This window comes from Tachysurus fulvidraco, chromosome 20 (genome assembly GCF_022655615.1).
Source record: "Tachysurus fulvidraco isolate hzauxx_2018 chromosome 20, HZAU_PFXX_2.0, whole genome shotgun sequence".
NCBI classification, from domain to species: domain Eukaryota; kingdom Metazoa; phylum Chordata; class Actinopteri; order Siluriformes; family Bagridae; genus Tachysurus; species Tachysurus fulvidraco.
Window position 1 is genome coordinate 5,167,584 of NC_062537.1, and position 14,779 is coordinate 5,182,362.

The 14,779-nt window shown below is 39.2% G+C and overlaps 1 protein-coding gene across 2 annotated transcripts; it reads left to right on the top strand.

Moving 5' to 3' along the window:
• The first annotated feature begins 547 nt into the window (after window positions 1–547).
• On the top strand, window positions 548–14,438 carry LOC113638433 (CAP-Gly domain-containing linker protein 1-like). Of its 2 annotated transcripts, XM_027139625.2 has the most exons (22): window positions 548–841; window positions 1,821–1,974; window positions 2,065–2,528; window positions 3,370–3,494; window positions 3,576–3,771; window positions 3,889–4,086; window positions 4,198–4,301; window positions 4,404–4,464; window positions 5,177–5,281; window positions 5,592–5,717; window positions 5,983–6,099; window positions 6,636–6,693; window positions 6,903–7,153; window positions 8,385–8,447; window positions 10,531–10,637; window positions 11,021–11,120; window positions 11,220–11,269; window positions 11,871–11,931; window positions 12,054–12,210; window positions 12,303–12,355; window positions 12,896–13,008; window positions 13,109–14,438. In XM_027139625.2, the coding sequence occupies exons 2-22, from the start codon at window positions 1,887–1,889 to the stop codon at window positions 13,338–13,340; spliced, it is 2,829 nt and encodes a 942-aa protein (XP_026995426.1). In that variant the 5' UTR covers window positions 548–841; window positions 1,821–1,886; the 3' UTR covers window positions 13,341–14,438. The 2 variants fall into 2 exon arrangements, with proteins under 2 accessions (XP_026995426.1, XP_047660568.1); XM_047804612.1 differs by lacking the exon at window positions 5,177–5,281 and having other exon boundaries at window positions 550–841.
• The last annotated feature ends 341 nt before the right edge of the window (window positions 14,439–14,779 follow it).

The window sequence follows — 14,779 nt, forward strand, 5'->3', positions numbered from 1 at the left end:
TGTTACACCATTGTCCTGAAGAAACAGCATTTCATTCTAATGCATATGGATTAAAAGGAGTTGAAAATCAAAACTTGATTTGGGTTGAATGTGATCCAGGACATTATGAGATTAAAATTCTCTGTCAATAATTCGATTATTCTTCCTCGCCTTGTAAACGAACCCAGTCCTAGTTCGACTCCTGTGAATGATTCTTGACGTTATTTTTGTTCTGTTCCACCACTAGAGGCAGCCAGTGACCACAGTTTTCCCTCCAGCATCAACTCCAGATCACGTAAATATTTTGTCCCTTTTAAAACGAGCAATTTTATGAAATAAGTTCGGAAATAAATTATATATGGTAGTGCAGTACAGATGCATGTAGGGCCATTAGACGTTCTAGTCATAGTCATAGACAGTCTCGTGAAGGTGGTTCGCCAGTTGCCATAGCAACGCAAGGGTTTGCCTGGCGCTGATGTTATTCTTTATCATGCTATGCAGCTATCTGGATAACGTTTCATGAAAGAACAGTTTTGTTTGTGAGTAGACAGGTTTTTTTATGTTGTTTTTTCTAAATTTCATGTATTTATAAGTGCTTACTTTTATGAAACTTGGTCCCTGTAATAAAGTTACTGCGCCATATTATTCCAGTTAGCTAGATTAGCCAGGTTTGGGCGTGAAAGGATAGAGCTGATGGCTAGCTTGACTGCTAGTGCTAGCTAGTGTCATAGCCTCTGTTACCAACCGTGTGTGTGTGTGTGTGTGTGAGAGAGAGAGAGTGAAAACTAACGGAACAAACCCTTGGGATGCGGCTCATAACATTCCTTCACTTCTTGGGGTGGGGTAGTGTTTGATTTAGAAGGTAAGACATTAGCTTTTCTTTTCTTTCTTTCTTTTTTTTTTTTTTATCGCAGTAGCTCGCTAGCCAATGTGTTATACATGTACAAATATCGTGGCTATTGAAGTTAGCTGTATTTTTCTTCGCCGTTAAGAGACACGTAGGAAGCTCATTTTTTCTTGTTAACGCGGATAGCTAGCAAAGTTCTTAGAGGAAATGAGTTTCGAGCTCTATTATTAAAATAGGAAAGTATCACAGGGTTTACAGTACTACGTCAGTACTATACAGTAATAATGTATTTCAAGTCAAAGACGAAACGTAGAAGTGGCTACCAGTAAACACATGATGTCAGCTGTTTTGAGTGTAGAAGGGAGCCGCTATTTACGTGTCGTCTAGTTTATTAAAGGCCCCAGTGAGCAATGAACGATGTGTGCTTTTGTTTGTAGCTTCTTTAAGAGGAACGAGATAATTAACATTATCACATTAATTATTAACATTAATTAAGCGTTATCTTAGTCACTTTTTTAAATTGAGAAAATAAAATGCGACATTATAAAAACGATTATTTTACATTATATTTAAGGCATTTTCAGTATAAACCCTAAACGTTTTTGGGAAATTCTTCTGCATTTTCCTTTTGGAAATGAACATGTACAAAAACTGTACATAAACTGTCTTTAAATGATTCTTGGTTCTGAAACTGTTTTAATATACAGTGTTAGAGGGGTTTATGAGGTTTAGAAAGGAAATTGACATGTACTTATTTATCATGGGACAGAAATTGATATCATGCAACCAAAGTGTCTACCTGTTATATCTTGCATTGTTTTTTCCCCTATAGCTTTCTAAAAGTGTTACTATAAAACTTTATTGGCTTATATAACAATGGCACTGTTGCATGTTCACAACTCAATTCCAAATGCAATCAAGCTCAATTCGAAACAAACACAAATATTAGATTTGACTGTTTTATCCTAATTATGGCTATTATCTCTCAAATTAGGCAAAGGTTTAACTTCCAACATTACCCTGCAAGGTCAACGTATTTACATGCACAGAGTGAGAAAACATGAGTACAGGGAAGCCAAGTGGTCTCAAACCACCTACTAAGATCAGTAGGCCTAGCTCTGTACCAACCAAAACCTCCCCTCCCACAGGTAAGAAAATATTACAGGTGTCATTAGTAGCTGATGTGATCTAACATATGGATTTGGTCCTGAACTAATATCTTGTGTATTTATTTGCAGCCAAATCTCCAGTTGGTAATGATTCAGCAGCAGAGTTTACTGTCGGTGAACGTGTATGGGTGAACGGTAATAAGCCAGGATATGTTCAGTTTGTTGGTGGAACCCAGTTTGCACCAGGCCAGTGGGCAGGCATTGTTTTGGATGAGCCTATAGGAAAGAACGATGGCTCTGTCACAGGAGTGCGCTACTTCCAGTGCGAGGATTTGCGAGGCATCTTCACCCGGCCTTCCAAACTGTCCCGGACTCCTCTTCCGGAGTGTGAGGCCAATGGTGCACCATCCACCACCAACCAGGTTTCTTCTGCTGTCATTCCAAATGCTGCTGCCGATGAAGGTCAAGCAGCTACCGCAACGAAGACCTCAACAAACCTGGCCACAGCGGCCAGTGGTTCTGTCTCTAACCTGTCTGAGACAGATTCGACCATGAAGGGAAAACGGGAGCTGAAGCTAGGCGATCGTGTACTGGTGAGCATGTATATAAATAATATTTATATAAGGGCCTGAGTATATTGTATCTTTGGAATAAATGCTTAGAGAATTTTGAAACAGTATTGCTAAATTGTTTGTTAAAAAAGGACATCTTAGATAAAGAAATATTTCAGGTTTCTTTTTCGGCATCCAAAAAGAAAATGGACAACTGGAATTTTTGGCACCTTACATCATCATTGCAAGAATAACAGGCTTTCAGAGTTAGATTTATGTGGCAAACTGTAGGTTGAAAAAGAATTTCAAGTGACAAATCTCCAAGAATCCCCTTCTTTCACCTTTTTCCTTCCTGTAAAATTTAAACTCTCGCTGGTGTCAGCAAACAGGGCTTCACTGCTGTATTTGTGCTGGTGCCTACCTCCGCAGTTGTGATTCATCATGACATTTTTAGAGTTTAGGAAACATAAAATGCTTTTATGTGGGTGACAATGGACCTGTTCTTGTAGAATGATTGAGGGACATGAAGACTAACGCTCTCTTTGTTACTCTGTCTAGTACTGCTTTCATTTATGTCTATATTTAAAAAGATTATACATATTTATGGCTTATTTAAAAGTTGGAAGTGGCTGGAACTTCCCCAGTTAAACTGCTGTGGGTTCTGCCAAAGAGCTCAGAGGATCATGGTGATCTCACTGCTATTTGTGGCCAGATGGGAAGGATGGCACTGTTCTTCTCTCACTGTAGCTGAACAGTGATGCAAACCACTTTCAAGATCTCACAGCTATCTCCATGCTGTGCACAGCTTTATACTTACTAACAACAATGAATCATTCTTAAGGTGTTTGGATACATACCACTTCTGTCGCATTCTTAATCACAGATTGGGGGAACGAAGGCAGGTGTTGTGCGATTTCTGGGTGAGACTGATTTTGCTAAAGGTGAATGGTGTGGGGTGGAGCTTGATGAGCCTCTTGGGAAGAATGATGGCGCAGTGGCTGGTTCCAGGTACGACCACATACTTACCAACATAAGTGTGCATTCTATTATTTATAGAATTCTATAACTATTTTTTTCCATCTCTTTTAGGTATTTTCAGTGTCTACCAAAGTACGGACTGTTTGCTCCAACACATAAAGTGACTCGCATTGGCTTCCCGTCTACCACCAAAGCCAAAAGCTCAAGGCGCCATTCAACTCTACAGCATAGCCCCAGCGCCTCTTCAGTCAGCTCACTGAGCTCAGTCACTTCTTCTGTAGGGGGCAAACCCAGTCGCGCAGGCCTGGTGAATCCTTCTATCTCATACATACATTTATGTTGGTTACACTGAACGTTTAGTGAGATTTGTATGCAACTTGAATCCTGCCATCAAAGTTTTTTTTTGGTCTTTCTCATTTCCTAGCTGACGGAGACCTCATCTCGCTATGCAAGAAAGATCTCTGGGACCACAGCCTTGCTGGAGGCTCTGAAGGAGAAACAGCAGCACATTGAACAACTCCTGGCTGAGAGGGATCTAGAGAGAACAGAAGTGGCCAAGGCAACCTGCCATGCTGGAGAGGTGCAGCAGGAGTTGGCCTTGCTCAGAAAAGGCCAGGAGCAGGTCAGCTGAGTGTTTATGCTCATGATGCTGCATTGTGGTATATACATATTTCTGTGATTTTCAATTAAATCTGCATATTTTAAACATTCCTATATGTGCTTGTGTCACAAGTATGTTCTTGAAATGGAGGCAAAACTAGACCAGCTACGCAGGCTTGTGGAGACGGCAGACAGGGAAAAAGTGGAGTTGTTAAATCAGCTCGAAGAGGAAAAAAGGTAAAGTTTATCATACAGTATGAAAGTATGAGATATAAGAGGGTTTGTTTTTTTTCCGCAACAAGTTAATACTAATGGAAAGTTCTTTGGTCTGTTATTCAGGAAGGTAGAAGATCTTCAATTCCGTGTAGAAGAAGCTTATATTACCAAAGGTGACTTAGAGGTAAAGTGATACACTGATGATCTCAGTTTCCATAGTAGGAACAAGCCACTCTATTAAGCAATACATATATAAGATAAGTTTTTCATTAATTGCATGTCATTCATATTGTCAAGAAATCTTCAATACTATTAAATTCAATTTCTTTTTGATTTGAATCATTTTTTGCAGTCCGTTTTAGCTCTTGCTCTGAGCATGTTCAGGTTCTTATTACGTCTTCCTATCTAAAGCATTATTTTAATCTGTATTCATTTATAGATGTGTATTCATGTATTTAATACAGATATTTTGCTTTTACATAACTCCGCTTTCTGTTTATGCTCACATATGCTATGATTTATACTAAATTGTTATTTCAAAGAAATGTGTACTGTCATTCACTTCTCATTCAACTTCTCATTTAACATCTTGTTCATGTTTTTATCCTTTCAATCATTTGTTTGCTCCCATGAGTTTCTTACTCATCCTTGAGTTCCTTGTGTTTTGGTTTCTCCGATCCTTGTTTTTTTTCTGCAATGCCCTTGTTGCCATTCTCGTCTTCTTCCGTTGTGTCCAGCTGCCACACACGCAGCTCTTGTGCCACTACTCTCTTTGTCCTCATTCATCGACACTGGATGATGTCAAGGCTTGCGTGAGGCTTTTCATACTCGGCGTTAGGCTTGCATGTGACTGCAGCACCGCTGTTCTCTTTCTGCTCTCCTCTTTCTACTAACAGACGCAGACCAAACTGGAGCATGCCCACATTAAGGAGCTTGAACAGAGCCTTCTCTTTGAAAAGACCAAAGCTGATAAACTCCAGAGGGAGTTAGAGGATACTAGGGTAATTCAGTCTTACATTATCAAATAAGGCCGGCGTCTTGATGAGTAAGGCTGCACGAATGGTCTCTCGGGGCTTGAGTCAATGTCGCGTATTTCTGACACTTTTGCCTTTTTTTGCATGATGCAGAGAGGTAGGTTTGGAGTTTTCATTAACAAGATGATCAACATCAACAGCTTTTTGCTTTTTTAGAAATACTAGTTATCTGTTCAGAAAATTAGTTATGCCTGCTAATAAAGGTGTTATGATGTGTGTCTGTTTATGTGCTGCTGTGGGTAATCAGTAGGTAATGGCAGTGTGTCTCGTGTTGTAGGTGGCCACAGTATCTGAGAGGTCCCGGATCATGGAGTTGGAGAAGGAAGTGTCAGAGTTGCAGCTACGCCTGCGATCTCAGCGAGCAGAAGCTGGATCAGGCTCACCTCCATTACAGGACAAAAAGGTCTGAGCCTTTGTTTCACTGCATCTGTAAATTTTAAACATCTTTTTTTTTATCATACAAGAGCCAGTATATAGTGTTAAAAAGTATTATATTTAAATACATAGTTCTGTTTTTCTTAAATACTTTGAGTGAACCAATATATAATAAATACATTGGGTGAACTAAATTATCAGTAGAAGTGGCTGAGGAACATTTTATAACTTATTCAGTTTATATTAATACTTATACAGTGCATGAACAGATTGTGCTCTCTTTATCCTCACAGGTTAGGGAGCTGAGCAATGAGTTGGAGGCGAGACAGAAGGAGATATTGCTCCTTCAGCAGAGACTCAGTTCCTCTCATCAGGAGAACGCCTCCCTTCAAAATCAACAGGAGGATCTGGTATGATGTTTATTTGCTCTATATAAATATACCATTCTTTACAGCTGATTTGATACCATTTTTTTATAAAATATATTATTAACCATTTATAGTTACCTTTAAGGAGTATCACAAAATTATCATGTTAAGGAACTTCCACAAGACAAGTTTGTGTTATCACTTATGTTATAGCAGCTATATAGAGTCACACTTTTAAACATATTTTACTTTCTCTGGAAGTTCATAATAAGCACAGATGAGAATCCGCACAGCACAAATCCTTCGTCCTGTCCCGACTCACTAACGCTGGAAAACATATTTCTGACTGCTTTCTGACAACAGAGACTCTTTTTAGAAATGAATCAAATGTCACATTACAGAAACATTCACCATATCGTGGACTGCGGGTTTTTTAAACTTTAAGCGTGTTAAATTATGTGCTGTGTCAATAATGTATTTATAATGTATTTTACTGTGTGAAGTGATATAGAACAGTCAAGCACCCAAATCTTAAATGGCTCCATTAGCTTATGCTCATTTGTATTTCATTATCACAGAAAAAAAAACTTGATACAGAAGCTGAAGAAAGAAAAAAAATTGCACTCTCCTTACAAGGTAAAAAAAATCACATCCATGGCTTGTATAAACATCTGGATGTTGTTGAACCTTTGTATTATTCTTTTGCATTGCTGCATATACATAGCAAGGTGAAGAACACAATATAGCAGTAGAATAGCATCCCATTAGTCTGTATTTGCATTATAGATGTTTGTTTGAGTGAAGAGTGTCTATGCTGATATGAGTGATTATCCTTCTGCTTGTAGAAATGCAGAAAAGCATGCAGGCAGACAAGGAACAACTGGAGCAAATGCACAGTGAAAGGCAGAAGCTGGAGGAGGAGACAGCCTCCAGGCAACAGCAGGAGCAGCAGCGTAATGAGGAGCGCGAACAGCGGGAGACGGAGCTGCAGGAGAAACTAGGCAGAGCAGAGCAGGAGCTGAGAAAAGTGAAGGAAAGGACTGCAGAGCTGGAGCAGAAGGTGGTTGAGCTGCAGATGTTCAAGGACAAAACCCAGGTGAGGGGCCGAGCTTAAAAATACAGAACAGATCTAGCTCAGTGATGAAGAATTTATTAAAGAATAAGTGCAGTTAATGAAGGATGACATCTATGGGGATTATTTTTATAGCTTGTGCATAGGCAAACAAGCAAAAAGTTTTCAGTGCTACATGCTGATTCAGTATCTACATTTACATTTATAGCACTTGCCATTTATAGCCCTTAATCGGAGCGACTTATATTGACCTTATTTATACAGCTGAGATGGTGACTCTGGGATTTAAACTCGTGACTCTCTGGTGAATAGTCCAACATCACTAAACAACCACTTCCACCATTTCAAATATGTTTGTCATTTTCACTTAAATAAGCAAAAAATAAGCATGGAAAATTCCTGTGCAACTTTCTTCTGGTAAACTATGTTAAAATTCCCATGGGATCAGGTCTACAGAATTACACTGACTGAATTTCCTACTTGGCAGTGCATACCTCACTTGGAGGGAATCTCTCTGTTCTGCAGGCATGAAGAAATTAGTGGGGAAAAAACGGCTTTCTCCGAAAATTATATCGCTCCAACTCCCTTTTAGAAATTGAGTCTGTAAATACATAGCTTGCTGGTTAACCATTTAACTGGTTGTCCATTGTAGAGCAGCAGGGGTATCATCAGGGGTGTCATGGTAACAAACATAAATGCAGACATAATTGTTCATTCACACCAACCTGGTATTACAATATTGAGCTACGTGAAACTTCAGAAAGGAATCAGATAAAGTAACTAGAGATGTACAACAGGACAGGTAATATAGCCTTTAGTGTGACATGGCAATAAATAAATGCATAAGCCTCAAAAACTCTTCAGACTAAGATCAAGACAAAAGCGTGAAGCCTGTTCTCAAGTCAAGTCAGTGGGTGAAGCTTTGATTAGTGAGAGAATCAAGGGAGAGGCAGCAAGTACCAGTGTGGTAAAGGTGACCAAGCAGCATAGCTCCCCATGCATCCCAGTCACAGAGAAAGACATTGCAATGCTTTGACAAACAGTGGCATCTTTGTACAAGCTAAAGAGTACTTCCTCCCATTGTCTTTCTCCAAGCCTTCCATTCTTATGGAATGTGAGATGCACAGTGACAATAAGAAAGATCACCAGAGACCATAAATTAAAAGTTGTAAACATGTTTTTTTTTATGTCAGAAAGCCTCAGTGCTGTTATTTTAACCTAATGTTTTTCCTAATTCCTAATACCTAATTCCCAGAATATCCAGTCTGCAGACGCTTTGGAACAACTAAAACAAAGAAATCAGCAGCTGCACCAGGAGGTGAGGAAGCTTGACTTTTTCTGAATGGGTTCTTGTGAGGTTGACCTTCTGGGAAATAATTGCTGACTAGACTTTGTGGCCTTAAAGTCAGAGAGTAATTGTTCTTGCAGAAGGTGGAGATTTGAAGTGATGTATCAAATCATTTTGCTTGACTTATGAGCTATTGATATATCATTGCTCATCTGGAATGGTTCATCTTGTGCAATCGTTTATCTCAAGTGAAAAGAAGAGTTGTCCTGTCACAGCTTTCAGGCCTCGTGTTTGAACCTAATGTCACATCAATTGTCTCCTTTTTTGTATGTACTCTTGGTTCTTCGGTTTTCTTCCCCCTCCCAGAAACATGCTGGTAGATAAATCTATGACTCTTAATTGGCCCCAGGTATGAAGTGTGCACATGTTCCAGGTATGATGTTGAATGAACCGTAAAATAAATCTAACGGACTGACATCATGATGCAGCTGTTACCCAACTTGTGTGTGGTTTGCCTTAAAGCTTTATGCACAGCATGTGGTAGCATGTGAGCTTATGTAATTACTGCAAGGACACTAAAAGGACATTAGCATTCAGGGTTCTGCGGTGTCTGTAGGGCCATTAAACACATTAAGCATAATGCTCTTATTTTTTCTTTTTTTTAGATCTCCATATCTTTTTTTCTGTATGGCTATAAAACTTTTACTACCAAACTAAAATACATAAGAGCAGCCTGATAGACATACATTTCGAATGTCCATTGTTGAAAAGTAACAGTACATTGAAAACATTAGAAAAATGTGCCATAGCTGCTCATACAGCAAAAAAAAATAAAAATAAAATCTTGCACTGTGAACTGTGAGCTTTTTAATCATAGCTTTGTCTGTCTTACTCTCTCACTCTGTCAGTCTGTGTTAGCACTTTTCCACACATGATGTAATCATGCACATGTTTCTGTGAGCTTGGTGGCTGGCTGCCTTGCTCCACTTGGCTGAACATCAGGCGACGAAAGCTGCACTCATTCACCTATTTGTGCAATGTTAATCTTCAAGATTTGATTTTTCCCTTCTGTATTAAATTTCCTTTAAAAGAAATAGAAACAGGCAATTTTAGATTTCAGATTAGTCAGAACTATTTGCCTCACAAATCCTATGAAAATCCTTATTCCGTTAGAAAGGGCAGTCTGTGGGTTGTAGCATCATTGTGATGCTAAATGTGCGTAATGTGACAGATTTTGTGAATCAGTATCTACAGTCAGACAATTGGCAGAGCTGAGAAAAAACATGGATGCAGAGAGAACAGGTGCTGGATGCAGGATGCCTAGCGACAGTCGTGAAGGCGGTGAATGGATAAATGGACCGGATTGGTGGGGAATGTGGGATGGAAATGGAGGAAAAAATTGAATATGGAGGGGGGTAGTGCTAAGAGAGAGACAGCAAGGCACAAAGAGACAGGGAGAGGGAGGAGCTTGGCTGTGCTTACGTATTGAAGCTGTCTTGTGGAACATGTCGGAGAGGGTGTGAATGTGAGTGCTGAGGACGGCAGCATCTCCAGAACGTGTGCATGCTGTGTAAGCTGCTCTCGCGTGCTCTTTCACTGTCACTCTGCAGGGGGTCTTTGGCAATGCATTATTGATCTTGCTGGTTTGTCTGCATAAAAAGGTTTTAAGGCTACACAGCCATGGATGTAGCAGCTTTGCAGCAGAGCTACTCAGGAGGCATGTATACCTCTCATTTCCAGGTACTGTATTTCTAGTCTCAGTGTAGAGTAAACCTACCATTCAGGGTATATGGAGGGCATGGTGTGTTTCGGTTCTGGATAAACAGGTTTGAAAATGCTTGTATGTGATACCGATTGTGGCTGTCAGCTTTAATTACTGAATTGTTGTCATTAAAAAAAGCTTCTTATTAAAAATTAAAAAAAAAAAAATGTTGAGTTTGGTTATACTGATTTTCTATAGGCTATTTGTTCCTACGTGATATAGACAGATGCAGTTGGACTGAATTGAGAATAAGAGATTAAAGTGAATATCCACTTTGCTAATTATAATATTTGATCAGAGATCAACGAGATTGATTTAGAGAATATGTGTCTAATATCTCCACTTTTCCAGCTTGAAACCCTGAAGCAGCAAAACTCCAAGTATCAGGGGGAACTTAGTGTGTGCAAGCAGCAGCTCAGTTCTGAGAACCAGCGCATTGGAAGCCTGTGCAAAGAAATGTGAGTCTTTATCTAGTCAAAATCTTTATGGGTCCTTATTTTTGACTGTGTGTTTGCATGTCACTGAATGAAAGTAAAAAGAGGAAAGCAAAAAAAGGGAAAAGAAGACAGTCGACTACACCATCTTTCATTTATTATACCACACTGAATGGAGTCAGGTTTAAATCATGAGATTTACCTTTAAAGGGTTTTCGTTCTGTTTTTTTGTGGGAATTTACCCACAAGCCATTTTCCATTGAGACAAGAACTTATAGGTCTTTAAAAAGCACAAAGCCACATTCAAGGAACCCACGTCATTTGTTTAAAAGTTTTTTTAGTTGCTGTAAGGATTATGGTGATGGAGAGTGCTACTGTTTATGAGAGGATACTTTCTCACCTTGCAGTGAGGAGCTGAATCTGGAAGCCAGTCAGAAGTCAATGAGGCTTGTGGCCCTTCAGGAAGAAAATGGGAAGTTGTTTCAGAAGCTAGGCAGCAGCCAGAAGGTGAGACATGAGCAGCATCTACTACAAAGTGTCTACGACTTTCTCAGAACTCATCATTAGCGTATGGAGATTTAATAGTGCGCTTTTCTTGTTTTGCAGCTCAGTAGTGAGCATCCGACTCCAGACAACCAGTCGGAGATTAGAGAGAGGTGAGAGTTGCTCTGACGCAGTTTCACTCCACCCGGCTGTAATTACACAGTTATTTCCTGAGACTGATATTTTAAGTCCCTTCAGCTTCGTCTTGAACGCCAGAGTAAAAACGTACACTTCTAATGGAGTTCTCTAAACAAATGAAATGAAATATTTCAACTGTAATATTAAAGTTAAAACTGTTTCATCTTCCACGAGTCGCAGGGTCACTGATTCAGATCAGCAAATCGATCCAGCTGCATCAAATACAAGTAATACTTGCATCGTATCCGCTTAAAATGTTCTGACACCCAGTGAGAAGTGGTCGAAAATGCCAGAACAGGAGTGGAGAGCAGCTTTATTAAGGCATGTGGGAAATGAGGGCCAGTGAAGGCGAAGCTAAAAACACTCTACTGTATTCCTTGGAGAGATCACCTAAAATAAGCTCTGTGCTATATCAGGATTCACAGTATGTTCTGGAGAACATGCGGGTCGTTGGAAAGTTTCTCCCTGTGTGGTTTTGTTTGCAGAAAATATTCCGAGTGAAGATTACTACTACTTGTTCCTGTGCATATTTATGTAGATAATTTGTCTTTTTGCTGAAACTGTGTTCACTTTTAGGGAAAACTTCAACTCTTTGATATCCGATAAGGACAAACAATTAGAAGCGTTAAGAAATGAGGTGAGTAACTTTGAGTAACGATTCAGACTCTACAAAGCCTGTGTCTGCTATACACGACTGTGGTTTAATTACTGTCGTAGTCGGTGTAGTGGAGGTATGAACTAAGAACACCGATGTGTCAGATTGCAGTGCTGCGTGGAGAGAACGCTGTGGCTAAAACGCTGCAGGCTGCGGTGGACTCTCTGGAGCGGGACAAGGTGAAGCTCCAGAGCAGAGTGCACAGTCTCGAACAGAAGCTGGAGGGCAAACAGAATGAGGACCAGGAAGAGAATTCCTCAGGTAAGATAGCATACCGGGTATGTTTTATAACTATATCTGCACCGGTGTCATCGTGGTTTGGTTTATAATGTGTATTATGTGCTTCTGTGCAGGTGATGCAGCTATAAGCCAGCTTAGAGAAGAGAAGGAGTTCGCTGAAGGACAGGTAAACAAGAAATGTTCTTGTTTTTGGCTTCTGATGTTTGTTCAATACATCATTGCTCAAATGAGGAAGTTGTTCTGCTTTTATTAGCATATTATATTAAGAGAGTAAAACAAACACAGTAAAGGAAGTTTTTGTTATTAGGATACTGACAGCTCTGTGTCTGTAATGAGAGAGATTTAGCTGTAGGCATTTAGTTAATGAGCTCAAAAACGTTTTTCATAAATTGAGAGATTTTACAAAACAGCAGTTGTAGTGAAGCAATGACATGAGCCTGTGATCACACAGGATGTGTTTGAGGTTTTTAGAAAGTTTGAAGCTTTATATAGCTTCATTTCCAGCTTCATCTGCTTTACCAGTGATTGATACAAACACTAATTGACTAGTAGCGCCCCCTTATGGAGAGGTTTATTTTTTACAAGAATTTCTGAAATGATAAAAGCAGCCCATCTGGTACCAACAACCATGGTCCGGATAAGTCACAGAGCTCACACTTTTCCCACAATGAATATTGTTTTAATAGCTGTTTGTTTTGTCAATCAGATCAACTTCCTCAACTCGGTCATCGTCGATCTTCAGAGAAAGAATGAGGAGCTGAAGGTGAAGCTGAAGAAATTGGCCTTGGCTGAGTTCAATGGGAACGATGAAAATGACGGGTGGGTCTTCATTACTGATCTACATGCAATATATGAATTCTATGAACTAGATTTTAACAATGGTGTCAATCAATCACATTACTTTTACTTTCATATTTAGTTTGGGCGAGGTCAAGAAGAAGAAGAAGAAAGCGCCGCCACGTGTCTTCTGTGACATCTGTGACTATTTTGACCTACACGATACAGAAGACTGTCCCACCCAAATGCAGTCTCCTGACTCACCTCCTCACAGCTCGCATCACGGTAGCCGTGGAGGAGAACGGCCCTACTGCGACATCTGCGAGGCATTCGGTCACCGGACAGATTCCTGTAACGACGACCAGACCTTTTAAACCACTGACGTTCCACGTTTTAAAAAGCAGGCAAGGCAGAAAATATTTTGACGTAGATAAGCTCTTATTTTTGTATGCTTGATTAGAAGCAAGAAGGTAAACGTGGGATGTCCTGCTTTTGTGTGAGTAATATCGTTTTGCGTATAGCGTAGATCATGTTTTGACAGAGATCCGGGACCTCTTTGTGGTAAACGAACACTTATCACAGACACATGGAAGCTTTCGCGCCAAAAGACGTTTAAGCCGACCGATAAATAAGTAAATTATTGCACTGCTCACTTTAAATGCATTCCTTGTTACATAATAAGCACATATTTTTAACTGCCACTTGTCTAATTTATTCTTTTATATCAAATGTCAGAAACAGGTAGATTAACACTCTGTCTTGGATGGCTTTTTAAATGTTTTTACATTGTGTACTAAAATGATTAAAACACAACTTTGCATCCAATTCCATGAATATGTATAGCAGTAATATTTATATCAAAGACAGTGTTTACAAATTAACTTGGAAACACCCCCACCCCCAAATAAAATAATAAATAAATAAATAAATAAATAAACAAATAAATAAATAAATAAATAAACAAACAAATAAGATTTTCGGGTTCTGCAATTGCACATTATGCAAAAATTACTGTATGTTATGTTTTGGGCATTTTTGCTTTGAGACCGTATGCACACAACAGGCCAAAAGTATTGAAACTGAGCTCTCTCGTTAATCAGCAACGAAATCGGAACCATACCAGCGTAAACCTCATGTAAATATGCCTTGAATGTGTCTGTGACTAGAGCTAAAGTAGATGATAACGATAATGTCGAGTTGAAGAAATCTGATGCACTGTACCGATGTACAACAATGCTGCCGACCTTTCTGTCTTTTGGTACTGTAACATATTTGTCAGTTATCTCTATCTGTTTATAATCCTGCTTCCATGCTTGTGGCCTGTGGTGTCTCTCATTTTACACTACGTGTTTCTAATAACAGCAAAAGTGATTGATTAACTAGTATCCTAATATTGAACAGTCTGTAATTATTATTGTACCGTTCCTGAAGTGTATACGCACTAATTCTATATATAAATCATAACGAACAAGTTTTTGATGGTTGCATGTTTTTTGGTTTTCCTGAATTATTGTAACTCTGCCTGAAAACGAGTATATAAAAGAAATAATGCATATAACGCAATATATGTAAAATTATATTTAGAGATTTAGGTTTTGAAAATTTTAGATGTTTTCACAATGTTTACAGTTGCTAGCAGAAATATTCATATGACTTGACATGAGACTAAGTATTAATGTTAGTAGTTTCTTCACTTGGTTACGTAGATATCATTCGAATGGTTTCTGAAATTCAAGGGTGCTATTGCGCTTTTTCCTTGTATTTATATCCAGAAAGAATCTGGGCTCCAGACTGCACAAAAAGCCTGCTCTAT